The 27,828-nt window shown below is 50.3% G+C and overlaps 1 protein-coding gene across 2 annotated transcripts; it reads left to right on the forward strand.

Annotated features, from left to right (window-relative positions):
• On the forward strand, window positions 1-24,879 carry Tcea3 (transcription elongation factor A3). 2 transcript variants are annotated; one of them, XM_075946183.1, is made up of 11 exons: window positions 1-184; window positions 8,435-8,566; window positions 9,196-9,301; window positions 9,770-9,911; window positions 12,113-12,175; window positions 14,777-14,940; window positions 15,111-15,166; window positions 18,604-18,759; window positions 20,636-20,782; window positions 23,561-23,632; window positions 24,768-24,879. In XM_075946183.1, exons 1-11 carry the CDS (start codon window positions 116-118, stop codon window positions 24,774-24,776), a joined length of 1,116 nt encoding a protein of 371 aa, XP_075802298.1. In that variant the 5' UTR covers window positions 1-115; the 3' UTR covers window positions 24,777-24,879. The 2 variants fall into 2 exon arrangements, with proteins under 2 accessions (XP_075802298.1, XP_075802299.1); XM_075946184.1 differs by having other exon boundaries at window positions 3-184; window positions 8,504-8,566.
• The last annotated feature ends 2,949 nt before the right edge of the window (window positions 24,880-27,828 follow it).

Below are 27,828 nucleotides of genomic sequence, written 5' to 3' on the forward strand. Positions count from 1 at the left end.
TGCCCCGCCCCCGCCGGGCTTGAGTGGACTGTTGCGGCCCGTGCCGCTTGCGCTCCGCGCTTTGGCGCCGGCTGCTGCTCTGCACCCCTAACCCCGCGCGGCGTCGTGGACCAACATGGGCCTGGAAGAGGAGCTGCTGAGGATCTCCAAAAAGCTGGAGAAGATGGTGGCCCGGAAGAAGACGGTGAGGCTGCAAAGTTTGCAACGCAACCCCTGGGCCACGGAGGAGCGACCCGGCCAGCCACGGGCTTGGTGGGCGTGCCGGCCGTGTGCCCGAAGGGAGCGCTCGGGACTCCGGACTGGAGGCGGGTGGCAGGCTGCCAGGCAGGGGAGTCCCGCGCTACTTGCTGGGCACTTAGGGTGTGTGTGTGCGTGCGTGGCCAGGTCTGGAGAGGATCGTGTAGCCCCCTCCCTTCTCCCGAGGCGCGACTGGTGCAAGTCAGTGTGGACAAATCGGGTGTATTCGTGGGCTACCTGCGCTGTGCAGTGAGAGCGTGAGGAGAGACACGAACCCGGGGCGAGGATTTTGAGAGGGCAAGGCTGGGGAGCTGCAGGCACGGCGGGAGTTGGAGAGACAAATTCTGGGTGACTTGGAAAAGATCAGAGAAACTCGGCCGCCGAGCTGCATTTGCACCCCGCCGCCCGGGAGTGGGCCTGCAAGACCAGAGCGAAGGGCCTTAGCTGGGGTGCCAGGAGTCTGTTTGCAACTTTTTCCTTGGCCACGGGATGGGGCCCTGGCGGGCGGAGGTGAACAGGTGCGGGGCGGGGGGCGGGGGAGGAAAGGAGGAGGCCTGGGCTGCCCCAGCGGGGGAGGAGTGCGTAAGGGATCTGTGCCGGGAGGATGGTCCGCAGCCCTGCGCGAGGGTCCCTGATCTCTCAGTCCCAGCCGCGCTCAGCGAGAGCCAAAAGGAAAGTTAATGTTTGATCTATCTATCTAGCGATCTTTGCCTCAGGCTGGTGGCTGGCGCCTGTGCCAATTCTGGAGGGCGTGAACATGGAGGGAGGGAGGACAAGGCCGGAGGGAGAAGACAGGGAACCCGGTGGATAAGGCCCTCCACGCAGACTCGCCGCGGGGTCCTTTTCTTCTCGTAGTGTCTAGCAACGTGTTACACCGAGACCTTCATTGCGCGAGTACATTCCAGGAAAGTTGAAAAACGCTGGGGTCCCCCAGGAGAGGTTTCAGAGCCAGGAAGAGCGACTGAGGTCTGAGGAGCCAAGGGGGTATCAGACATCCTGGAATAGTTGCATAGTTGCAGGGCAACAATGAGATGGGGGCGTTGGCACAATGTCGAGAGCTGCCGTTTCCTCGTCTACACGAAGATTGAATTCCTGGGGAAGAGCATCTCGGGGCAGTAGGGAGGGGTGAGGGGTGAGACAGGTGTGCAAAGCCAATAGCAGGTCTGAGGCAGGTGACTGAGGTGAGCGAGGCTTGCTTCTGCAGGGCTGGAGCGGATGCAGAAAGATGCCTCTCACCTGCACCGCCCAGGCTGCAGTTCCTCCCTCAGCTCCCATCCTCCGCTGAGGTGCTCTGGGCCACCCCCAAAGTCGCCAGCAAAACCTAACCTCAAGTTACGGGACACTTCCCCAGCTGGAGATGGCAGAGCCCAACTAAGAAACTGAGTGGCACTTCAGGTAGACAGGCTGTCTAAGCCTAACCCCTTGCTCACCCAGACACTCTGATGAGCAAAGGAAGTCTGGACTTCCAGGTGAGAAGGATTAGGGGGAGGAGGAAACCCAGGAGGCTCCGGGAAGACAGCCGGGTTGGAAAGCTTAAGGGGCCTCCTATGGCTTCCCTCTCAATCCTTTTACAGTCCTAAGCCAGCCACTCTGCTTCTCTTCTTGGGGCCTCAGTTTCCTCTTCCGTGAAATGGGAAGAGGTAGTGGTGCCTCTTGGGAATGAGGGCCTATGGAAGTGACAGGGCTGTCGCCAGGAAAGCAGTATGTCTGGCCACAGGGTCCTCTTACAGGACAGAGCCAGTGTAGAGCCTCATCTGTGCCTGGAGTCTGTGCCTGGACTCTAGCAGGGTTTGGGTAGGCACAGAGCTCTGGGCTTCCGCCTGGGAAAGGCGGGCCTGTGCTGAGAGTGAACGTGGGCCCGCCCAGTGGTGGTTAGTCCAAGAGGGAATTGCTTCCTGCAATAATAAGACAGCGTCCACGTTGCAGCTCAGCGACTTGGGGCTCTGTCAGATACTGTGAGCGCGCACCAGCGAACACAGCACGGAAGAGACGAGCCCCCGTGTACAGCTAGACCTACACACAATGCCACATCCACAGAGCCACGCACATGCCACCTCGCAAGCCACTTCTACTTGCCTGTGTGTGAGAGGCGGCTCCTGACGCTGTCCATCAGGACAGGCCTGGTACACTCTGACAGTGTGAGTTTAATCCTGAAAGTCGACAGCAGGACTTCACCAGGAAATGCAAAGCCAACAGCCTCATTTACACCTTCAGACATCCTCACACAGGGACAAAGAGACACCGGGGGTGGGGGGTGGGGTGGGGTGGGGGGTGTCTCAGGCTGCGTACTCGCGACTCCACAGCTGCACCAGAGAGACTGTTCACCACACAATGAGCCAACGAGGCACATCCAGCCTGATGGGCAAGCAGCCTTTGTGAGCCTGCCTACAAGGCAAGCCCGTGGGCGTTACTCCTCAGTATGACCCAGTCATACAGAAAGAGGTACTCGGTGGTGAGCTGCAAATGATTGAGCTCTGGTTACGGGATTTTCAGGTAGTTTGCAAACTGTTAAACATAGACATTTGAAAAACGTTAATATGCTTATGGTGAAAAGAACTCGTACAGGGTCTCCCCTGCCAGTTCTGCCCCACATCAGGGACCGGGGGTTTGAAAAAAAGAACAAACCTTGAACTAGCAAGACGACTCAGTGGGTAAAGGTGCTTGCCACTAAGCCTGTCGAACTGAGTTCAGAACATGTGGTGAGCTGGGCATGGCGGTGCACACCTTTAATCCCAGTACTCAGGAGGCAGAGGCAGGTGGATTGCTGAGTTCTAGGACAGTCAGGAGAAACCCTGTCTCAAAAAAAGCCGGGCGGTGGTGGCGCACGCCTTTAATCCCAGCACTTGGGAGGCAGAGGCAGGCGGATCTCTGTGAGTTCGAGACCAGCCTGGTCTACAAGAGCTAATTCCAGGACAGGCTCCAAAACCACAGAGAAACCCTGTCTCGAAAAACCAAAAAAAAAAAAAAAAAAAAGAAAAAAGAAAAACAAGAATGAAACACCATGTGGTAAGAGACAGCTGACGACACTGGGCCATCTTCTGGCCTCCACACGGAGGCTATGGCACGTGCACGTATGCACATACATGCTATAAACGTAAAAGAAAACCCGGTTCAGAAACAGCATGTTGGTAGCTTGAGAGTCATCGCTGGAGGAATAGTTACATCACAGAAACCAGCAAATGCTACAAGTCAGTGTTCTCCTGGGAACTGGCTGTCGGTATGCACCATCATGTGATAACCCGTGTTGGTATTCCACAACTGTATGTATTGGCAGATCTGTGGCTTAGTATAGTATGTGAAGCTCCAAGGCCATTGTTCATTCTAGCCTAGGTTTTTTGTTGTTGTTGTTGTTTTCCTGAGACAAGGTTTCTCTGTATAGCTCTGGCTGTCCTAAAACTCGCTCTGTAGACCAGGCTGGCTTTGAACTCACAGAGATCCGCCTGCCTCTGTCTATTGGGATTAAAGGCTTGTGCCACCACTGCCCGGTCCAACCCAGTCTTTACAAAGCTTCTTGGTTTCCTCTTCTATAAATGGGTTAATAGTTCTGTAAAAGTGGAGTGGTAACTAGGACCCACTTGTTAGGGGCCTTCTGAGAGGTGGGTGGGTGGTTTGTGTGTTTTTGAGACAAGATCTTATATAGAAGGCCTACCTCAAACTCTGTACCTGACTGAGAATGGCCTTGAACTTCCGCTCTTCCTGCCTCCACCTCCCAAGAGCTGAGATTCTAGTTGTGAATTACCACCCTGGTACACAGTGCTGGCTCCAAGCTTTGTGTATAAGCAAGCACTACCTTCCCACCTCCTTCTTGTGAGAAGTCAGTGGACATTAAGGACTTAAGTGTTCCAGCACATAGTAAGCCTTTCGCTAACATCAAGCATGGAGTTTGTGTGCCTCCGAGTTCAGACACACCCGTCTGCAGGTCATTCTGGAAACACTGAACCTCAGTGCTAAGGGAGACTAAGGACTAACAGAGGGCAGCTCACAGGATGTGGTCCAGGTCCTGGCAAGGGGAGGCTGGGAGCTGGAACCAAGCAAGGGACATACAGGACATAGTTAGTTTGTGTTCCTCAGGGGACTAATCTGAAGATAGCCAGGGCTGGCTTCTAGGATGCAGGTGCCAGGCAGGAGAAGGCTAAAATGGGCTGAAGGTGTGTTTAGGACCTGGCAGACAGGTTTTCAACTCCAAGCTTCCTTCTTTCTCTGCTCCTGCTTTCTACTCTGTTTGATCTTTAAAAAAACATTTATTTTTATTCTATGTGTTTGGAAACTTTTCCGGCATGCATGTTTATCTGGGCACCGCGTGCCTGCGGGGCCCATGGAGACCAGAAGAGGGTGGCGAGTTGTGAGCCACCCTGTGAGTGCTGGGAACTGAGTCTCTGAAGCAGCAAGGGCTTCAGCCACTGAGCCACCTCTCCAGCCCCTGTCTCGTTCTGTCTTGTGTTTCTATACTCAGAGAGCAGCTGAAATCCACTGGACTCTTACTATGTACCAGGAACTCTAATTATTTTATATCATTAGATAAACAGATATGCATGACAGAAAAATTACTCTGAATTATAGAAAAGTAACAGAAAGGAGCTGTGTGTCCTGTAGATCTAAGGCAGTATGGATGGATCTCAGAAACAGTAAGCTAGCAAAGTAAAAAAGAAGCTTATGCTACACTTTTGGGCAGGGGGTTGAGACAGGGTTTCTCTGTGTAACAGTCCTGGCTCTCCTGGAACTTGCTTTGTAGACCAGCAACTCACTGAGATCTGCTTGCCTCTGTCCTCTGCCCCGAGTGCTGGATTAAAGGTTTGTTTATGCCACACTTCTTATATAAAATACTTAAAATGGCCAGGCATGGCGGCACAAGCCTTTAGTCTCAGCATCTGTGAGCTTGATGCAGGAGAAGCCAACTTGAGCTACATATCGAGCTGTTATAAAACATCCTTAAGAATACAAAGTCTAGGGGCTGGAGAGTTGGCTCAGAGGTTAAGAGCACTGACTGCTCTTCCAGAGGTCCTGAGTTCAATCCCCAGCAACCACATAGCATCTCAGAACTATCTGTAATGGGATCTGGTGCCCTTTTCTTGTATGCAGGCAGAACAATGTATACATAATAAAAAAAAATACAAAGTCTGGAGTTGAGCTTAGTGACACACCTTTAATCTCAGCAGTTAGGGGACAAAGGCTGGTGGATCTCTGCGAGTTTAAGACCAGTGTAATTGTGTAGCGGCGTAAACGAATGCAGACAGTTTGTAAAAATATATATAGTTTTAATGTAGAAATAGACTTACAGAACCACCGTTCCCGTGGAGACCAGGAGAGTAGAAGAGACAGCTCGGAGCACGCTCGCCAAATTTATAGGCAGACATTAGCCCGAGGCGAACACGCCCCCTAAGGGGCGGGACTTATCCCTACATAATTGGGCTGGAGAGATGGCTCAGTGGTTAAGAGCATTGCCTGCTCTTCCAAAGGTCCTGAGTTCAGTTCCCAGCAACCACATGTTGGCTCACAACCATCCGTAATGGGGTCTAGTGCCCTCTTCTGGCCTGCAGGCATACACACAGACAGAACACTGTATACATAATAATAATAATAATAATAATAATAATAATAATGACCAGTGTAATCAAAGGGGAGGATGCTGGAGAGATGGCTCAGAGAATAAGAGCACAGGCTGTTCTTCCAGAGGACCTGAGTTCAATTCCCAGCAACCACATGGTGGCTCACAACCATCTACAATGAGATCTGGTGCCCTCTTCTGGTATGTAGGCATATATGCAGGTAGAACACTTATACATAATACCTTTAAGGGAAAAAAAGACCATGTAATCTACATTGCAAATTCTAGTACAGCCAGGCTGCATAGAGAGATCCTGTCTCAACAAACAAACAAAACAACAACAACAAAGTCAAGGCTGGGGAGATAAGTCAGTTGGCAAAGTGCTTAGTGTACAACCTGAGTTCAAGCCCCAGCACTCACTGGAGACAGCTAGATGCCTAGAACTCATGGTCCAGCCAAGCCTAACTGTTGATCCTGTGGTCCTGTTGAGAGAGACTGTCTCAAAAAAAACAAGGCAAATATACCTGAGGAAAAAAAAATCCAAAATTAACCTCTGGTCTCCACCACGAGCACACACCTATCACATGCATGTCACATGCACACAAACAGACACACAAGTCACCTGCAGCGATGCAAGGAGAATGTTGGTTGTGTGATATGGCGGTAATAGGAGGCACACATTACAAAGAACCCGCGGGAATTTCTGAAGTGATGCCCGTGTTCTTGGTGGTGATGGTTTCATGAGGATTATACGTGTGTCAGGACTCAGAGGCAGGCTAGAGAGATGGGTTAGTGCATAAGTCTGGTGACCTGAGTGTGATCTCTGGGACCCACATGGTAGAAGGAGAGAGGCTGCTCCAACAAGTGCCGTCTGTCCTCCACACATGCACCTTGGCAGGCACGTGGCCTGCCTTCCCCCAACAAGATAAATACATGAAAAAAAGTATCCTTTTTTCTCCTAATTTTTTATTTTATGTGCATTGGTGTTTTGCCTGCATGTATGTGTGTGTGAAGGTGTCAGATCATGGAGCTATAGACAGTTTTGAGCTGTCATGTGGGTGCTGGGAATCGAACCCAAGTCCTCTGGAAAAACAGTCAGTGCTCACAACCATTGAGCCATCTCTCCAGCCCCCACCCCAATATTCTTAAAGTGCCAATTCAGGACTCCAGGAGGCAGAGGCAAAGGCAAACATATCTCTGAGTTCCAGGCCAGCCTGGTCTCCAGAGTGAGTTCCAGGACTACACAGAGAAACCTTGTCTTGAAAAAAAACAAAAAACAAAAAATATCATTCAGGGGAGCTGGAGAGATGGCCCAGCCGTTAGAGCTGGAGAGATGGCTCAGTGGTTAGAGCTGGAGAGATGGCTCAGTGGTTAGAACTGGAGAGATGGCCCAGCAGTTAGAGCTGGAGAGATGGCTCAGCGGTTAGAACTGGAGAGATAGCCCAGCGGTTAGAGCTGGAGAGATGGCTCAGTGGTTAAGAATGCAGACTGCTCTTCAGAGGACCAGAGTTCAGGTTTTGACACCCACAGCTCACAACCACCTGTAATTCCAGCTCTAGGAGTATGACATCCCATGTTCACATGCACATACCTGCTCAGAGACACATGAGCAAAACATACACATAATGTAAAACATACACCTGGGGCTGGAGAGACGACTCAGCAGTTAAGAGCACCGGCTGTTCTTACAGAGGACCTCAGTACAGCTCTCAGAACCTAGGTGATGGCCCACAACCATTTGTAACTCCAGTTTTGGGAGGAGTCCAATGCCTTCGTCTGACCTCCACAGGTACCAGGCACACATGTGGCACACGTACATGCATGTAGAGAAAACATACATTTAAAATAAATTAAAATCTTTAAATTACACATATGAATACACATAATTAAACATTTTTAAATTAAAAAAAACTGAAAAAAAAATAACCAACTTAGGGAGATGGTTCAGCTGGTGAAGTGCTCGCTGCATCAGTTTGAAGACTGGACTTCAATTCCCAGCACCGATCAGCTGTCGGCCTGTGCTCTCAGCATGTGCTGGAGGCACAGGTTGATTAGCTGGGGCTAGCCAGATGGACAAGCTCTGGGATCCATTGAGAGACCTTGTTCAATACAGATGGAGGAGAGTGCCAGAGAAAGACAGATGTCAACCTCTGTTCTCCACACAGGCATCCAAACACACATGGACCCACATAAACACACCACACTGAGATAGATAAGCGAAAAGGAAGAAAAACGTATACAGTTGTATACAACAATACACGTGGCTTATCGCATGCCAGTTAGACCTCCATAAAGCTGATCTAAAAGCCCCAAAGTGCCAGGTGCAGCAGCTGGAGCCTGTACAATCCCAGTCGCTTTGGGAGGTTGAGGTGGAAAGATCCCATTAGTTCCCAGCCAGCCTAGGCAGCATAGTGAGACAATCCCCAGCCCACCCGCCACGGAGCAACAGTGACTCCATTCTGAGGCAGACACAAGACACGGACATAGGGACATGCTGGGCAGAAAGTGAAGCAGAGGGAAAGGCTAGAACTCGGTGGAGGGAGGTGGTGGGAGGCACAGCTAGCCAAGTGCTCTGAGGCCAACCTTTCCCGCCTCTCCTCCTCTGTGCGCCCACATCTGTCCTTGGTCCACACATCCATCTGTTCTCCCCAGAGCCCACAGCACTCAGAGTGGCCTGCGGCACCACCTGTGCCTCAGGGCTCTTCTTGTGACTTCCCACAGGAAGGGGCCCTCGACCTTCTGAAGAAGCTGAACAATTGCCAGATGACCATCCAGCTGCTACAGGTGTGGGGGCCCCTTGGGGTAGCACCTCTGTGGGAGGGAAAGACCCTGTGGAGGTTTCTGAGACATGGAGCTGGGACATGGGGAGCATCTCTTGAGGGCCAGTTCTTTCCCAGGCTTGTGGGGGTCAGAGTCCTTGGGTTTAGGGAGAAGGCGGTTTCCTTGAATCTCTATCCAAAGTTAAGGCCTGTGGGATCTAAGTGGCCCAGACCCAGGGAGAGGGGGTCTGCCCCTTTGCTTTCAAATCCTCCTTAGATTTCCCATGTACCCCCAAACTTTACCAGAGACTTCTGGCCCCAAAAGACAAACACAGATCTAAGATATGGTAGCCAGAGGTGGGTCTAAGTCAAGACTTTCTTTCAATGTATCTAGTGGACTGCAAATGGTACAGGGTCCTAATTACAGCCAACGTCCTCTCAACCCAGCTCTCCACCAAAGTTCCCAAAAGTATAGGCTTGGGTCTCAGTCAGGGTAGCGGGTCAGACCCTTGTTCTACAATAGATGACTCAGAGTTAGGACACAGATCCTGGGGAGGTCTAGGTTGGAGAGAAGTGATAGCTGAGCTGACTGACGCTCCCTTCAGAAAGAGTAACCAGTCCTGTGGGTCAGCTCCCCTAATCCTTTCCTCACAGACCACCAGGATTGGAGTCGCCGTCAATGGAGTTCGCAAGCACTGCTCAGACAAGGAGGTGGTGTCCTTGGCCAAAGTCCTCATTAAAAACTGGAAGCGGCTACTGGGTGAGAAGGGGCTAACTGCTAGGAGGCGGTACTTCTTCTCAGCGTATGGGAGAGGACGCTCAACTTGTGTCACCGAGTTATTTAATTAATGGCAGGCGACCCCTGAATTATGGAGTTCATGGTGTTGTGGGGACAAGTGTAGGATCTATATGTAGCATCTAACCTTTCTTGTGTGTCTCTATATGTTTCTGTTTGTGCACATACATGTGCACATTGCCTGACTCTGCATTGATGGGTGTACTTCTATGTTCGTGTCCCCATGTGAGGTATACATGTTATGCGTGTGTGCATGTGTGTACATGCATGCATATATGTGTATGTGAATATGTGCACATGCATGTGTGCGTTTAGTGGACATGCAGGCGACTGTCCCCTAGTCCTGGCCCTTTATTCTCAGTGCCCAAAGCCACACAGGGCTGTCCTGAGAAGGCGCTGAGTGGAGAGACAATGCCACTCTTTCATTTTCAGACTCCCCCAGAACTGCCAAAGGAGAGAGAGAAGAAAGAGACAAAGCAAAGAAGAAAGAAAAAGGGCTCGGCTGTTCAGACTGGAAACCAGACGCAGGTCTTTCTCCACCGAGGAAGAAAGGAGGGGGAGAGCCCCAAACCAGGTACTTCTTTCCCGGACTGGAGTGGAGGGGGCCCACACTTGTCTCATTCTCTATCAGCGGCTCACCCTGGGGTCTTTGGCTCAGTCTGACTGAGTCACACGCACTGGCTTCCCCTAGAAGGGTGAAGGGATGCGAAGCATGTCAGCCGTGCAGCCCTGGCCTTGCTATCCTTGAGATACTGACAGGGGCCAGGCGCAGTGCACATGACTATAAACACATCACTTAAGAGGTAGGAGCAGGAGATCATGGGTTTGTGGCTAGCCTGGGCTACATAGCAAGATCACTGCCTCCAAAACGAAACAAAGCAAAAACAAATAAGGGTTCTCCCAGGAGGCTGCACAGCTGTTCTCTAGCCCTTCAGGTACAAAGAAAGAAGACCACGATGGAAGTGTGAACCCCTGCTCAGAGGGGTCCCCATGTCCCCAGCATCGTGCCGTCCTCTAAGCAAAGCCTTAGTGTCCGACAAGAGCAGTCGCCACTGACAGGATCCTCAGCTTGAAAGCTGTGGCTCTCCACTAATTATCCGGAGTCTGTTTGCAGCGTTTCCTGTCTAGACACACTTTACGAACCGAGTCATTTGCACTGGCAGTGTTGTTGCCTGGTAACCCAGCCCACATCCCACCTTTGTCAGGTCTGCGGGGCCAGTGGGGCCAGAGCCTTGAAAAGGGGAAGTAATTCAGTATTTACTCAGCATCTGTGTTAAATCACCTGGAAGCAGAGGATCCTGGGAGTAAGGACTTCCCAGATCCCACAGCTATGATGTGGGAGACCTCTGTAGAGAGGTCTCAACTCCATGTCCCATTCCTCTTGCCTAGCCTAGCCGGTGTTCCCCAAAGCTGTGTGCTTTGGATAAGACACAAATGCCTCATTTATCATGGTAGATTAAAGATTTTATAGATATGTAGATGAGGCATTGGGGAAGCTGAGGCAGGAGGATAGCTTGAGACAGGAGTTGGAGGCCAGCCCCTATTTCAAAAGAAAAGCTTTCAAAAAGTGACTACATCTTCCTCAGTCCCTATAACCCGAAAGTCTCCTAACCTCTTGGAATTTATGTTTGACCACCTGTTAGTTAGTAGGTTGGTGGTAGATGATATCACACTGCACATACACACCTTCAGAATCTTCAGAATTGTTCAATGCACAAACTTATAGAATTAGTGTGTATACACACACACATGTGGGGGTCAGGGGACAGCTTCTAGGAATCACTTCTGTCCTTCTACCTTGTGGATTTGGGATATCGAACTCAGGTCATCAGGTTTAGCATCTGCCCCCTCCTCTTCTCTTTTTCTCCCCTCCCCTCTCCTCGCTGCCTCCCCTCTCCCCTCTTCCCTGTTCCTAGTGACCTCTCTTCACAGTGTTGGGGATGGAACTGAGAGCCTTACCCATGCTAAACAAGCGCTCTACCACTGAGGTCCAGCCCAGCGCAGCCCTCACACACAGCTCTTCTGTAACTTTCATGGAGGGCTGTTGCATAATAAATATAACAAGGAAATAAGTTGTTCAGTATACTAGAAAATGGGAGCTGTGGAATTAGGTAAGATGAGGGTACCATTTACAAACATGAATTTTATAAGAACGGTGAGAGGAAACTGTGCGTTTGAGAGTGGAAGTTGCTCGGTGCATGTGGAAAGTGAAGGTGTTTTTACCTCTGACCTCGTCATGCTAACGTCATGGTTACAGGATTTGGGTGGATTTTTTTCCATCTTTTTTTTTCCCTCCTGGACGTTGTTTTCTTATAAGACTTTGTGCATAGCACATGCCCAATCCTGTCCCTGTTGTATTCACATTCGTACTCAGCTACTTGTCTACCTCCTCCATGCCTGTGTTCTTCTCCCCACCTCCGCTTATAGCCTGCAGGGGAGCCTGAAGCCCACCTCAGTCTCTCCAGCTCCAGACACATAGCGACCCCAGGAGCCCAGCTGCCTGGCAGCAGGAGAGGGGCCTGCTGAGAATTCTCAGGAGAGTGATTGACATCACAGGGTGCATGGATGTAGCATTGCTGCAGACATCTGTTCCCTTCCTTGAATTTCTGTCCGGTGGGGCTGGGCACTTCTGAACCTCCCTTTCCCTGGCCGCTGTGGCCCAGGGAGGGTACTTCATCTTCCACCCAACATGCCTTGCCCCAGGGGTTCCTCTCCTGGAGAGCAGAGCCGCTGCCAGCTAAAAGACAGCATCAACTCCAGTTTTGTGTCTTTCAGGAGAGACTCTGTAGACTCCAGGTCGTCTGCCACCTCCTCTCCAAAAAGGCCCTCAGTGGAAAGGTAAAGGAAGCTGCTGACTCACCCCCTCCACTGCCTTGTTCATCAGGATGGGGTCTGGGGTGGAGCTCTGCTCAGCAGGGGAAGCCTGAAGCAGGAGAAAGGGGGAAACCCCAGACACTGTTTCCTCCAAATCCTAGGACCTTTGGGTATGAATGCTGACAGGTCCCTGTCACTCCATCACTGAGTACCATCCCCAAGGTCAAGCTGAGCTCAGTAAGGACAGCCAGGGCTCCATAGAGAAGTCCAGTCTTGAAAACCAACCAAACAAACAAACAAACAAAAAAAGGTGTTTTGGAGATGGAGGGATTGCTGTAAACTCAAGGCCAGCCTAGGCTGTATAATAAGAGGTAAGGAAGCTGGTTATGCAGGTAGTGGGGTCATACTTATCCAAGGGCCCTAGGTGTGTGAAGGCAGCCTGACAGAGCAGTGGCAAGGATCTGCAGGAGCAGACTGGGGGAAGCAATGCATGGATGAGTCCAGTCCCACACGGGTCCTTTAGAAACTGGGGCCACTGGCTTGGGAGTGGCATCATCAGAGTTATCAGGCTTGCTCTGGTGGCTGCATCAGAGTGGGTTGCAGGGCTCCGAGCAGAAGGAGAGAACAGCCAGGAGGTTGCTGGGATGATCTGTGGCTCAGATCACTTTGATGGTGATGGAGGTAGAAAAAGGAATAGATCCAAGATCTATCTGCAGTGGCATTTGATGAGTGGATGTGAGATGTGGTGATATTTTGTTTGTGTTTTAACAAATGAAGCTTACCTGAAGATCAGAGTGCAGAGCTAAACCACTAGAGGCCAGGAAGTGGTGGCACACACCTTTAATCCCAGGACTCGGGAGACAGAGGCAGATGTATGTGAGAGCATGTGCTCGTGTGTGTGTGGGCGTATGTGATGGGGTCAGAGGACAGCTTTGTGAAGCCAGATCTCTCTTTCTATCCTTATGTGGATTCTAAGGATCAAACCTAGGGCCCAGGCTTACGTGCCCATCTCTCTGTCCCCAGTCTTCCAGTTACTTTGATTGGTTGGTTGTGTATGGACATACATGTGGAGGTCAAAGCGCGCAGCTTGTAGGGGTTGCCTCTCTCCTCCCACTGTGTGGGTTCTGGGATGGAGCTCAGATTGTCAGGTTGTTAGGTTTGGTGGAAAACAACCATCTCATCAACCCACAACCTTCCAGTTTTATGTGTTTTTGTTGTTGTTCTTTAATTTATGTGTATATGTGTCTCCTTGCTGAAGTTTCTATGCACCATACATGTGTAGGAGCTCAGCGGTCAGGACAGGGCATTGGTTCTCCTGGGCCTGGCGTTACAGGTGGTTGTGAGCCATGCTGGGAAGGTAACAGATCCTCTCTGCAAGAAGAGTCAGTGCTCTCGACTGCCGACTCATCTCTCCCAGGCTTCCAGCTTTTAAGGAAAGCTAAACATTCATAGTCTTGATATGACATTTCCTATTGTAAATATTGGCCATGGGTACAGATTTTTCTGGGGCACAACAGGACACAGTACAGAGGTCACACACCAAAAATGCTAGCTTAGATTCCTTGGTCCCATAACTTGGATTCAATGGAGTGTGCATCCCGTGCAGTAGGCACACAGGAAGAATGTCAGGGCGTGCCTCACAGAGGAAGGAGAGTTCGAGCTGGGAGCTGGCCTGCTAACTCAGAGGACGATGTCAGGAGGACCCTGGGGAAGCAGTGCAAATGGGAGGCAGCAGGAATGAGCAGGTGTTCTGGGGACGGTGGCTGTAACCCGCATGCACAGACAGACAGACAGACACGCACGCATGCACGCACGCGAAGGGCTCTGTGGTAACAGAGTTTATGGAAGTTGCATTCAGCTCAGGTGCCTGTAATCTTGACTTTGGCCAGGCAGCTCCTGCACACTTGCAGTAACTGAGTTGTCCTCGAGGTGGCAGGCAAGATTTTCTAAGAGCGGGCACTTGTGCCGGGACTTAGAGGAGACTGGCTGATCTGGGAAGGTGCAGCAGCCAGGCGTGGTGGCACACGCCTTTAATCCCAGCATTCGGGAGGCAGAGACGGGGATCTGTGTGAGTTTGAGGCCAGCCTGGTCTACAGAGCAAGTTCCAGGACAGGCTTCAAAGCTACAGAGAAACCCTGTCTCAAAAAAACAAAACAAAACAAACAAAAAAAAAGAGCTGAGATTAAAAGACACTCACTTCTACAATGGGCCTCAAGCTCATTCTCATAACACATCTATTTCTTTGTTTTGTTTTTTCTTTGTTTGTTTTCAGGACAGGATTTGCTCTGACTGTCATGGAACTCACTCTGTCGACCAGGCTGGCCTCAAACTCAGAGATCCGCCGGCCTCTGCCTCGAGTGCTGGGATTAAAGGCGTGCGCCACCACCGCCCAGCTAACTCATCTGTTTCTAAGGCGACACCTCTAGTGTGGGATAATCATAGTGTGGACCTCATGGACTCGCTATGAGGAATAAATGCAGTGATCTTTGTCAAGAATCTAAAACAGCACCTGCGTCCGAAAGCTATTTTGGGAACTAGAGGAGAGCACCCATGGAAACCTCAGGGGATGCTACCCTCCAAAAGTGGTTTGTTTGTCTAATGTCCACTATTGATTGTCACCCTCAGATCTAACAGCGGCAGATCTAAAGCGGAAACTCCCAAGACCCCCAGCAGCCCCACAACTCCCACATTTGCCCCCTCTGTGTGTCTCCTGGCCCCCTGCTATCTCACCGGAGACTCCGTCCGGGACAAGTGTGTGGAGATGCTGTCAGCAGCCCTGAAGGCAGAAGGTGAGGGCGTGGGCCGGGGGTGAGGGAGAACAAGCAGAGATGAGATGCCATTTATTTATTTACTTATTTGCTTACTTACTTATTTTGAGATAGGGTTTCCAGTAGGGATCCAGGTGTCATCCCTGGCAAAGTCACACAGGGTTGATGTCTGTTTCCTGATCTCTTTTTAGATGATTTCAAGGACTATGGAGTCAACTGTGACAAGCTGGCCTCAGAAATAGAAGACCATATCCTCTTGTCGTATGGAGCTAGGGCTGCCTAGACTGTCTAGTTGGTGGGATGTGGGAGCAGCTCTGGGAACAGCTCCCTGCTCTGCCCTTGAACGAGAGCTCCTACGTGCAGCTGACGTTGCTGTTAGGTCTTGCCTTGCCTCTCGGTGGGTTCCCTGGGTTTATCCGGAGGCCCGAGGAGGCTCTGTTCAATGCCAGAGCTCCTGCAGCTAACAGAGCTGGGCTTTGAACCCTGAAAGTGTGACTCCAGAACCTGAGGGCTTAGCTGCTGTACCAGACAGACCATGTTACACACACCTCAGCTGGTCAAGTCATTGCCTGCCGGGTCTGAACGGACAGAGGGCAGCCTGCTTCATACGCACTGTTCTCCTGCCTCCTCTGATGGGCGCAGCTCCCGAAGTGCACCCTGTGATGCCATCAGGCGGGCACTGTGTCAGGAAACTCTCAACCATCCCCGTGGTGCATGCTGGTGGTCTCATTGCATACACACTAAGGAAACTAAGGCTGGGGACTCCGAGGATCACAGCTGGACTAAAAGCCTTCGTTCTATGGTTCTGTGTATAAGAAAGTACATTTTATAATTGAATCTCACTGGGTACCCCTGGCTTGGCAGAGCTCTCTCTCTCTCTCTCTCTTTCTCTCTCTCTCTCTCTCTCTCTCTCTCTCTCTCTCTCTCTCTCTCTCTCTCCCCTCTCTCTCTAGGCCAGGTTAGCTTCAAACTCACCGAGATCTGCCTGCCTCTGCCTCCAGAGTGCTGGTATTGAAGGCACACAGCAACATGCCTAGTGGGTCCTGGGTGCATGCATATACTTTCTATGTACTTCCCCCAGTAATTTCACCTCCTCACTTTCTACCTTTTTTGGAAAAATAATTTATTTCACTTTATTTTAGATACATTGGTTTCTGATCGCCTGGAACTGGAGTTACAGACACTTGTGAGCTGTCCTGTGGGTGCTGGGAATTGAACCCCACATTCCCTGAAAGTAGCCAGTGCTCTTTTAACTGCTGATGCATCTCTCCAGCCCCCCACTTTTTCTTTTGTTTTTGGAGACAAGGTTTTTCTGTGTAGCCTTTGCTGTGCTGGAACTCCTCTGTAAACCAGGCTAGCCTCAGACTTAGAGGTCTTCTGCCTCCCAAGTGCTGGGGTTAAAGACATGTGCCACCACCGATCACCTTCTGATTTGCTTCTTAGGGAAAGGGTTGCATGCCGTGGCAAGGATGGTATGCTTTCTCTCCCTGCAGACAGAGGTTTGCATGTTTAGATGAAGTGTGGGATGAAGGGGCAGAAACTCTGGGGGAATGAGATGTGTGACTGGGTCTGCCTGGGAGGCCGGGGTCCAGACTGTGAGCAGCTAGCTTGCCTGTTTCCATCTCCTGCCTAAAGCCAACCCTAGTATACCCCAGTATAGCCTCTGTGGTTTCTGTTAGCCATTGTTCATTGGGTATCCAGCCATACCTCCACAGATTTTGCATTTCCCAGTCTCTCAGCAAATACATTCTCACATTTTCTGGTTAATGTGATCCCAGAGCTTTGGGGGGTCTCAGGACTTCATCTTCACTGTCTCCAGGACAGGCAGTGGCTTCCAAGCCCAACTTGAAGCAGAGTGAGTGGCCTGGTACCTGGTTCCACTTCTGTCTTTCTTCCTCATTTGCTTCCTCCATTGTCTGTCCTTCTTGTTAGGAGAGGAGCTGAAGCCACAGAAATCTGCTTATTTGCTTTTTCTCACAGCTAAGTGAAATCTGAATACAGGGCTCATATGCTCTGTGTCCCTCAAAAGATCTGTCCTCTGTGGAGTAACCCTGAACTAATATTGCATGGATGAGGCATGGGTGTGACCTTATGAAGGATCCCCAGAGTTTCCAGGACTACTTTCCTCCTGATTGTCCCCAGTGATACTGGTGTGTGCAGGAGAAATCAGAAAAAGGCTGGTGTTCCCAAGCGTCCCCCCATATCCACAGATCCACACACTACAGACGTTCTGAATGGCAGTGTTAAACTCAGAGTTTAAAACTCTGGCTCCCAAAGGCTTAGTGGCATATTCTCTTATTTTCATGCTCTTATTGTACTAATATCTGGATGACATTCCAACAAAGATGGGGCAAAAGCCACAACTCCACCTCCTTTCCACCAGTTCCTGGAAGTCAGCTGCTCCGCTCTGCGTGTTGCCCTGGTCTCTGTCTTGGCTGTGCTTTTTCCCAGCAACAGCTTTGTCTTGCTTCCTTCACTTGGCTCAGGAGACCAAGAAAATGAGTCTGGCCTCCCCAGCCCTGCCCTGTGTCTCCAGAGCAGGAGGGGGAGGATCTGGGCTGCTGGGCTTGGACAGAACTGTGGTCCGTGGCCAGGGGTGACTTCCTGCCCATGAGTGAACAGAGCATTGCTGTTAAGAAGAAGCCTGGCTTGCGGCCCTAACCCCACTAGGACTTTGCCCTCTGACTTTGAGCAAGGAACTGAACCCTTCCCAAGTCTCAGCTTCCTCGTCTACTTGCGGGAGAAGTAACTGGCCAGTCATTCCCAAAGTGGATCCCTGGGATGAAGGGCTGTGTCTGAGAGGGAGGGAGAGCTCTGAGCAGGCACTGTGGGAGAGGCCGGGGGTGCAGTTTGGTTGGCATAGTGCTTGCCTGTAATTCTAGCAGCCAAGAGATGAGAGTAAGAAGATTAGAGAGTTCTAGGCTATCCTTGGCTACATCATCCTCAGCTACATAGAGTTCTAAGCTATCCTAGGCTATACTTGTCTCGAAAGAAATTGGAGGTGGCAGAGGAGAATAGGACTGCCCACTGGATTTTGTTGTTGTTTTGTTTGTTTTGGTTTTTGAGGTAGGGTCTCTAGCCTTGGCTGTTCTGAAACTTGCTATGTAGAGCAGGCTGGCCTCAAACACAAAGATCTGCCTGCCTCTGCCTCCCAAGTGCTGGGTTAAAGGTATACATGACCCCATGCTCAGCTTCCAGTGGTTTTTGCACTTTTCAGAGCCAGAAACATGTGGCTCTTGGCCTTTTCCTTTGTCAGTTGCTCCCCAGCTCTGTGGTCATTTCAAACTAGAGGTTACCCTCAGTATTCTCGTGATAGCAGTTCCCGGATATGGGCTTGTTCCAGACCCCACACTGATAACTTCTTGATGCTGCCCAACAGCCCTGTTTGTTTGTTTGCTTGCTTGCTTTTAAACGAAAAGGGAACTGAGGCACTGAAGTTCTGGGACTCACCTGAGGTGCAGGAGAGATTCAGACAAAGCAGCCTGCCTCTTCCTGGAGTTCCTGATACCACAGAGCTTGCTGTAATCCGGCCTCTTCTTGGAGGCTGTTCCTATCTCTGATACCTGGATGATCCCAGGGCTCTAAACAGAAGCCCATTAAGCAGAGGCCACAGAGATGACCCCTGACCCCTGGAGCAGGCTCCCATTTCCACCATGGATGGCAAAATGGCCCTTGACCCAGACACATATCTACCAGGAACTCAAGAGCACAGACATGAAGTACCGGAACCGTGTGCGCAGCCGCATCAGCAATCTGAAGGACCCCCGGAACCCCAGCCTGAGGCAGAATGTGCTCAGTGGGGCCATTTCCCCAGGGCTCATTGCCAAGATGACAGCAGAGGTGAGGAGGATCACAGGGCCTTGGTGCAGGGCGCTGACCAGAGCCCTCCTGCTGCCCAGCTCTGAGAGCAGTGGCTGTAGCTCTGGGGACACGATCTAGGTGCCCTTCAGCCCAGCCCAGCCCCCACCAGCTCAGACTCTCGTTGGACAGATGGGTACCCACACATCTCAGAACCCACATCTTGGAAAGATCATTGGCACATCCTTGGGTGTGATTAGCTTCCACAGCTGCCAGGGGACTCCCTATCGGTCTTCAAATCGAGAAATGAAGAGACCCAGAGAAGGCGAGAGGAAGTGTTAAGCTCCTAAAGACTGGGTGGGATTCTGGGTGTTGTGGTCCGGAGTAGAGGAGCATGACGTATGCTCTGTGTATAATGTGTGGAGCGAGTATCTGGGATGTGTGTGTGACGTATTGTGTGTTGTGTGTCTGATGGTGTGTGGTATATATGATATACAGAGTGAGTGATGGCTGATGTGATGTCTGACACAAATGCCCATGTCAGCTCACACGATGGATGAGTGAGGGGGTCTTGCGCCTGTTTTCTTCACGAGGGCGCCATCCTATTCCCTAGTCGCCTACAAAAGAGGCTGTCTCCAAACACAGATCTTAGGGGTGGGACTTCCACATGTGAAGGCCACAGAGACCTTCATTCTGTGGTTGCCTTTTGACCCACGCAGTCAGTTTCTTTAAGAAGTATAAGACACATTTTGCTTCCGTGAGAATAGTGGTTTCAAAGCCAGATGAGGTAGCACATACCTGCAGTCACTTGGGAAGCTGATATAGGAAATTACCATGAATTTGAGGCCAGCCTGGGCTATAGAGGTAGCAAAAACCTGTCTCAACACACATACACACACTCACACACACCCAAAGCCATGGCTGAGGGTATAGTCAATTGGTAGAGAGCTTGCCAAGTATGTTCAAATATGTGTTTGATCCCCAAGCTAGGTGTGACTCACCCTGTAAACCCAGCACTTGGGAGATAGAAGCAGGACTATCAGGAGTTCAAGGCCAGCCTGCACTAAGTAGCAAGTCCAAGGACAGTCTGGGATACAGGAGACTATATCTCAAATAAATAATAACAATAAAACAATAATTAGCCGAAAACAGGCCCCCCCTCCCTATGAGCCTTGGCTGCCCTCTGGTCCACACACCACTTATAACTAGTGCTGCCTCTACCTAAGTGGGTCTGCCCAGCCTTTCTTTGGCAGAGGCTTGAAGGCTTATACTCAGAGATCGGCCTGAAGGGGTTCAGTGAACAGCGGTCAGACAGGAAAGGGAAGAGACTGGTGAGGCTGATACTGCATCTCCAGAAGGATCACAGACTCTGGGTGTGTCTGGGACAGCTGTCTGGGGTGTATGTCCACAATGTCCACAGTGATTACACAGACCTGTGACCCTGGTTCCTGGGGGGACCTGCTGGATAGCGTAGCCCATAGGTCATGGTTCCCACCAGCAGACGGGCTGGAGAGCATGTGGTCCTAGCTGGAGCAGACCCTGGTTAAAGCCCAGAGTGGAAAGCAATGGGACATGGGTGAGCAGCAGTCGCTCGGGCCGAGGCCTGGCAGACAAGGTGAGCACTGTCCTAAAGGAATGGCCCCACAGTACTAACTCCAGCTATCAACACCTGCTGCTGTCCCACACATTCCCAGCTGACCTTGGCCCAGCTAGAACTGCCAGGTTGGACATTCCAGCCAGGATGGAGAGGAGACTCCTCCAGGACAGGCCTTTCCCAGGTCAGGAGGGACCAGGAGGGTCCAACGTCTCTCCCAGCTCTATGTTCCTAGTATAGTACTTCCCTCTCAGCTCAGACTCTAGAAACCTAGCAAAGGGCAGGCTCCCCCACCCACCCTGAAACAGACCCATTTCTCTCCAGGAAATGGCCAGCGATGAGCTGAGGGAGTTGAGGAACGCCATGACCCAGGAGGCCATCCGTGAGCACCAGATGGCCAAGACAGGCGGCACCACCACTGACCTCTTGCGGTGTAGCAAGTGCAAGAAGAAGAATTGCACCTACAACCAGGTAGGTAGAGGTGAGGTGGAGTGGGGTGGGGCCGTAGCAGGGGGAGCAGAGAGATGCCCATGGAGGTGCTGAGAGGAACAGAAACTGAACTCTTCAGACCACTGGGTGAATGACAAGCTTGAAGATGCTACCTCGGTGCCTTGTGGTTTTCTGGAGAATGTTCAGATTGTGGAATGAGCTGCGCGTGTCCATGGAGCAGGGCTGGTGTGTCCTGTCTGTCCTGAAGTGAGAGTGAGCTCCAGACCCCAACTTAGACCACACTGTCCTCCATGAACACTGCTGGGCACAGACTTCAGGAGCATCACTTATGCTGGAAGGAAACGTAGCAGTGTGAAACTCAGCTCCTCAGCCTATAGTGCCCAGGCAGGCCAATGGCAGGAAGACTTTGAACTCAGATTTGGGCATTTCTTTTTATCATACTTGGTTATTTTGAGATAGGGCCTTGAACTTACTTTGTAGCTAAAGCTACCTTGGAATTTCTCTCTTTTTCTTTCTTTCTTCCTTTTCTTTCTTTCTCTTTTTTGTTTTTGTTTTCGAGACAGGATTTCTCTGTGTAACTTTGAAACCTGTCCTGGAACTCGCCCTGTAGACCAGGCTGGCCCCAAACTCACAGAGATCCACTAGTCTTCCAAGTGCTAGGATTAAAGGCATGCGCCACCACCGCTCAGCTACCCTGAAATTTCTGATCCTCTTGCCTCCTAAGTGTGGGATTTCATGTGTGCACCACCATGATGGGCTTTTGGGTCCAAACCTTTCTGAGGCGTCCAGTCAGCTTGTCTGGTGATGACTAAGGGGGTTCCTGAGGATGAAGATACTCAGGAACCATAGGAGACTAGGGTGGGGATGGGGAACAGACCTTCCCCTAAGTCCCAAGAATGGCCTATTGCTAGGTTCTGTCCTTAGAGTAGCAATATTGATTTCTAACTCATATTTAGTGATTCTAGAACTCTCTTCGTTTCTTTATCTGCTCAGCAAGCAAAATCCATCAAGAGTAGCCATGCATGGTGGCACGTGTCTGTATTTTTATCACTAGGGGAATATGAGACAAGAGGACAGGATTGGGGGGAGGTAAAGCCAGCCTCGGATACACAGGGAAACCCATCTAAAAGGGGGAAGAATGGGTTAGAGAGATTTTTGGGTCATTGCTCTATCAGAGGGCCAAGTTCAGATCCCAGCACCCATATTGGATGGTCCACAAATACTTGTAACTCCAGATTCAGGGGATCTGATGTCCCCTTCTGGCCTCAGCATGCACCTGCATGAATACACACATAGCATCTCTTCAAAAGACATAGGGTTGGGAATGTAGCTCTGTTGGCAGATCAGTGGGGTGGGGGTGGGGGCCTGTGTGAAGCAGTGGGTTTGATCCCCAGCACCACAGAGACCAGAAGTGGTGGTGCAGGCTAATCCCAGCACCAGAGAGGTAGAGGGAGTGGGCTAGCGAGATGGCTCACTAGGTAAAGGGGCTTGATGCCAAACCTGACGACCCAGATGGTAAAAGGGAGAGAACCAACTCTGCACATTGTCCTCTGAGCTCCACACATGCCTTGGCATGTGCAGCCACATACATGCACACAAAACAAAATGTAATAAAGAACTTTTTGAAGAGAGGGAGGAGGATCAGAAATCCAAGGTTATTTTTGGATACATAAATATGAGACTTTGGGGCTGGAGAGATGGCTCAGTGGTTAAGAGCACTGGCTGCTCTTCCAGAGGTCCTGAGTTCAATTCCCAGCAACCACATGGTGGCTCACAACCATCTGTAATGAGATCTGGCGCCCTCCTCTGGCGTGCGGGCATACATGGAGGCAGAATGTTGCATACATAATAAATAAATAAACAAATCTTTAAAAAAAATAAATAAATATGAGACTTTGCCTCAAAAGTGGGGAGGGACTAGCAGGAGCACTTTGCCCTCAGTATCCTGTGGCTACAGTGGAAGTATAGTCACCCATTTTATTTTCTGGAAAGTTCTCTGGAAGGGTTCCAGTTCTGGAATTGGGGGACGTCTGTGTAAGCTCCTGTGTTCCTTCCTGTCTGTTCTAGACAGGATTCGTTCTGGGCACTTGCACGGCACTGCCCTTCAGAAGTGAGCTGCTCAGCTAGCAATGTTTAGTCTCTCCTGCAAAAGCCCACTCCTGCTCTTCCTCCTTACCGCTGTGGGTGTGGCGACAAGGCTGACGGACAGCTGGAGCCACGTACCAGCAGAGGGCTCGGCCCCTACTGCTGATCCCAGCAGAAGCCACCAGGTTGCCTTTAGAGAGAATCAGAAGGGCAGCTGGAACTCCAGATTCTTGGGGTGGAAACCCATGTCTCTGAACCTGAAGGATATAGAGGACTGGAAATGGGGAAACACAGCATAACCCAACCCATCCCGGTGATCTGCAAGCCCCCTTTCCTCTCTGGGTCTCAGCCACTTGCAGGGTGACAATAGACAAGGTGATTTCCCAGGCACCTCTGGCTCAGACAGGCATGTCAGATACAGTGTGTTCAGGGGGTGAGTCTGGGAAGGCTTCTGGTAAGAAGTGAGGCTTGGAGCAAAAGAAGAGAAACGGGTTCAGAAGGCTCACGTAGAGTACAAGTACAAAGGCCAGGCTGAGGCATGACCAGAGGAAAAGAGGTTTATACATCCATGTCAAGGAGATTACCAAAGTCCGCTGAATATCAGTGACAGCCTGTGGGATTTGAATTTACTTCTGAAGATGGCGGGTGCCACAGCAGGCCCTAGAGCGGTGGTGGTGGTGGGGTGACCTTATGAATGATTCTTCTCTCCGTTAGGTGCAGACACGCAGTGCTGACGAGCCCATGACCACCTTTGTCTTTTGCAACGAATGTGGGAATCGCTGGAAGGTCTGTATGCTCGTGTCTTTCCCCCTCCCCGTCATCCCCAGATGCTGCCCTCCATGAGGAATAGTATACCTACAGACAGGAAGAGGGCCCTGTGCTAGCAGGCGGGAGGCTCGCCAGCCTGCAGTACAGTAACCGTGGCAGGTGGTTGCTGGGGAGGGAGTGTTAGTTCGGAAGGGCAGTAGCTGGGATGGGTGGTGGCTCAGAGTTTATTATAGGGTGGGCAAGGCTGTCTGTTGAACATGGATGGGCTTGGCTTCCTAGGGACCAGAGGGAAGGGGAACAGGAGCACTGTGCACTCAGACCAGACCTCTGTGAAACACTTTCACAAAGGCTATTGCCCTTGAACCTGGCCACACATGGCTAAGATGGGGAAGCTGAGCCCTGTCACAGTAGAGTAGCCCTGAGGTGACCTGAGTGTCCTGTCCTTCTTAGGAAGCTCTGGAAAAGGCTTTTTACCACCAAGTGTTGTGACCTAGGGGCCTGGCTCCTGCAGGGGCAATGGTCTGGTTTTCAGTGGTGAGGGCCAAACAGAATCCTTCCAGATACTCTTTGCTGGGGGGGGGCGGTAGGGGGGGTGGCTCAGGCCTAGAGCATGTTCTGATATGAATGAGGTCCTAGGTTTGATCTCCAGTGAAACATACACACACACAAACACACAATTATAAAAATGTAATTTAAGAAGACCATAGAAAAGATACTGGGTGAAATGGATTTAAACATATTACCATGGCCTAGCAAAGATCAGTGTGGAGTAATGATGGTTGCTATGGGGAAAGGGTATTCTGTCTGCTCCTCTGTGCCTGTTGGAAAGGCAGGACCCAAGGGAGGTTACATCTTGTCTTCTGACAGTATTTTTAGTTCATGTCCACTGCCATGTGGACTAAAGTCCAACCAAGTGGTTTGTGACCACCATGTTATTTTTGTTGTCGTTTTGAGTCAGGGACTTTCTATGTAGCCCTGGCTGTCCTGGAACTCCTTACACAGACCAGGCTGGCTTCAAACTCACAGGGATTCACCTTCCTGTGCCTCCTGAGAGCTGGGATTAAAGGCAGGTAGCACCACGTCTGGCTGTATCCATCAGTTTGTCTATGAGACTCGATGAGACCTCTTACACGGTTGCCTCTTGGTTTTATAGTTCTGCTGACCGAATGACCCGCCAGGATAACAGTGGACAAGGTGAGGAAGATCAAGCAGCAAGCAGAGACCATGTGACCCGGAACAACAATAAAATTTCAAATGAAAGAAAATGCTGAGTTCTGGATGAGGCTAGGGTTTAGTGTGTGTGTGTGGGGGGGTGCCAATTACTAATTCGTCATGAAAAATGATTGGCTCGTGGGATGTGATGCTTACCCCAGCACCTACACAGAATGTCAGCATCAAATCAGGAGTCTTATCTTTGACATGGCCTGGCAGATCTTTCGTTCCCTCTCCCCTACTGGAAAATAGCAGACTGGGGCTGGGAGTATAATTCAGTGGTTGGCTCTGGGCTCCACCCAGGATGGAACAGATCCATCCCCATATAGAGGGGAAGGAGAGAAGAAAGGAAGGGGAGGGGTGGGTAATACCAAGCCTGGCATGGTGCTGTTTGCTTGTGATTCCAACTGCTTGGGAGGCTGAAGATGATCACCTGAGTCTGGGAGTTCAAATCCAGCCTAGGAAACAAAACCATCTCTTAATTTCCTTTATTTCATTTCCATTTTATTATTTTATTGCATTTTGAGATAGGATCTCATATAACCCAGGATAGACTTAAGCTCTGTGTGTGGTTGAGGATGCCTTGAACATCTGGTTCTCTAGCCTCCATTTTCAAGACTTGGGGTCCGAGGTCTGTGCCACCAAGCCCAGTTTATGCTGGAGATAGAACCTAGGGCCTCATGCCTGCTAGGCAAGCGCTCTACCAATATAGCTACACCCCCAGCTCCAAACTCCACCTTTAAACAAAACATCTGGGCTGGAGAAATGGCTTGGTGATGAAACTGCTCTTTCAGAGGACCCAGATTCAGTTGCCAGCACCCACATGGTGTCTCACAACTATCCAAAACTCCAGGGGATCTGATTCCCTCTTCTGATCTCTGAGAGGACCAGGCATACATGTGGTACATATACATTCATATAGGCAAAACACTCAGAGAAATAAAATAAACCTTAAAAAAATTAGACAAAAAAAATCCATGTGTGGTGGTATACATGTTGAGTCCCAGTGCTTGGGAGGTAGAGGTGGGATAACCACAAGTTCAAGGCCAGTGTGATCTAAGCAATGAGTCTCTGAAGGCTGGCAGTGTGGTTTGGCTTCTGCAGATAGGAATTTCTTCCCAAACGCTGCTGTGTCCTGGTCATAGCTGTTTTAAAGGCCTCTGAGGCCTCTGGATCATTCCAGGCAGGAACAGTATATCTGCATGAAGGAGGGATTGCAGTACTGCCCATGACTTCTGGCCCCCTCGAGGGTCCTGAGCAGCAGAGCCTGTCCAGACCCAGTGTGTTCCTTACAGCTCTCTGTAGTCTGAGCTTCCAAGAAGTAAGCAGAACATAGTAGCTTTGTTGAACTTCTCCCGTGTTGACATCAGCTTGTTCTTTATGCTGAAGAGAACTTTAGGCAAAGCTAGAAACTTTGAGAACAGCCTTTGATGCAGGTGTGGTGAACTGTGGTTTTTTTCTCTTCCTTCCTTCCTTCCTTCCTTCCTTCCTTCCTTCCTTCCTTCCTTCCTTCCTTCCTTCCTTTCTTTCTTTTGTTTTGTTTTTCGAGACAGGCTTTCTCTGTAGCTTTGGAGCCTGTCCTGGAACTCCCTCTGTAGACCAGGCTGGCCTTGAACTCACAAGGGTCTGCCTGCCTCTGACTTCTGAATGCTGGGCCACCAACCTCCTAGCTGCCTTCAGCTTTTAAACCAGTAAGTGTCCTGTGGAAAGACTGACGATCCTCTGAACAGGTTTCACACCCGAAGCTCCTAAAGACAGAGCAGGACGTATCCATATCTGCTTCCCGTCACCATGTGCAATACTGGGAGAGCCAGAGCTGCTCACAACCCCAGCCCTACCTTCTCGCTGGTCTCTGCCTGGCAGGGAAATGGGCTTGCACACTGGATGATGATGTGTGCCACTTCTGAGGCACAATCGTCACCCCCCAGAGGTGCCGAGGGACAGCACTTAGAAATCTAGGTGCTCCTTGAAGTTGACCCTGGGGTCATGTTGATATTCAGCATCTGACTCAGTAGGTCCCGGATGAGGCTGAAGAGTTTTTAATTCCAGCAACTTCCTAGGTGCTGCCAGTGCTTCTGACCATGAATCACACTCTAAGTAGGGAGTGCTCAGATGCCTAGATTTCTCTCTGCATGATTTAATTCTCCATTGCTTCTTGCCTTCTGACTAACAAACAGCAAATGTATCTAATCCTCCATCCAAATGTTCATAAACCAGAAGAAAAGCGTGACCCACTGTCAATCTAATAATGCTAGTCAGGGTTGCTTTGCATGTTTTTTTTTTATTTATTTATTATGTATACAATATTCTGTCTGTGTGTCTGCAGCCAGAAGAGGGCATCAGATCTCATTTCAGATGGTTGTGAGCCACCATGTGGTTGCTGGGAATTGAACTCAGGACCTTTGGAAGAGCAGGCAATGCTCTTAACCACTGAGCCATCTCTCCAGCCCCTGCATGTTTTTTTTTTTAATTTTACATTTCCCCCACCTATACGTAGTGAACTAAAATATATATATTTTTTAAAATATTTATTTATTTATTAAGTGTACAATATTCTGTCTGTGTGTATGCCTGCAGGCCAGCAGAGGGCACCAGACCCCATTACAGATGGTTGTGAGCCACCATGTGGTTGCTGGGAATTGAACTCAGGACCTTTGGAAGAGCAGGCAGTGCTCTTAACCTCTGAGTCATCTCTCCAGCCCTAAAATATATTTTTTTAAAGGTAAAGAAAGCATTACATATCCTTTATAAAATAAAAATTCCAGTTTTAGAATCAAGCAATGAATATTCAGTATTATAAAGCTGTTAATAACAGGAGTTATAGTGGTAACATTTTACCCTTGAAAAATGTCACAGATGGGGCTGGAGAGATGGCTCAGTGGTTAAGTGCACTGACTGCTCTTCCAGAGGACCTGGGTTCAATTCTCAGCACCCACATGACAGCTTACAACTATCTGTAACTCCAGTTCCAGGGGATCCGACACCCTTACACAGTGCAGGCA

This window comes from Microtus pennsylvanicus, chromosome 13 (assembly GCF_037038515.1).
Source record: "Microtus pennsylvanicus isolate mMicPen1 chromosome 13, mMicPen1.hap1, whole genome shotgun sequence".
NCBI classification, from domain to species: Eukaryota; Metazoa; Chordata; class Mammalia; order Rodentia; family Cricetidae; genus Microtus; species Microtus pennsylvanicus.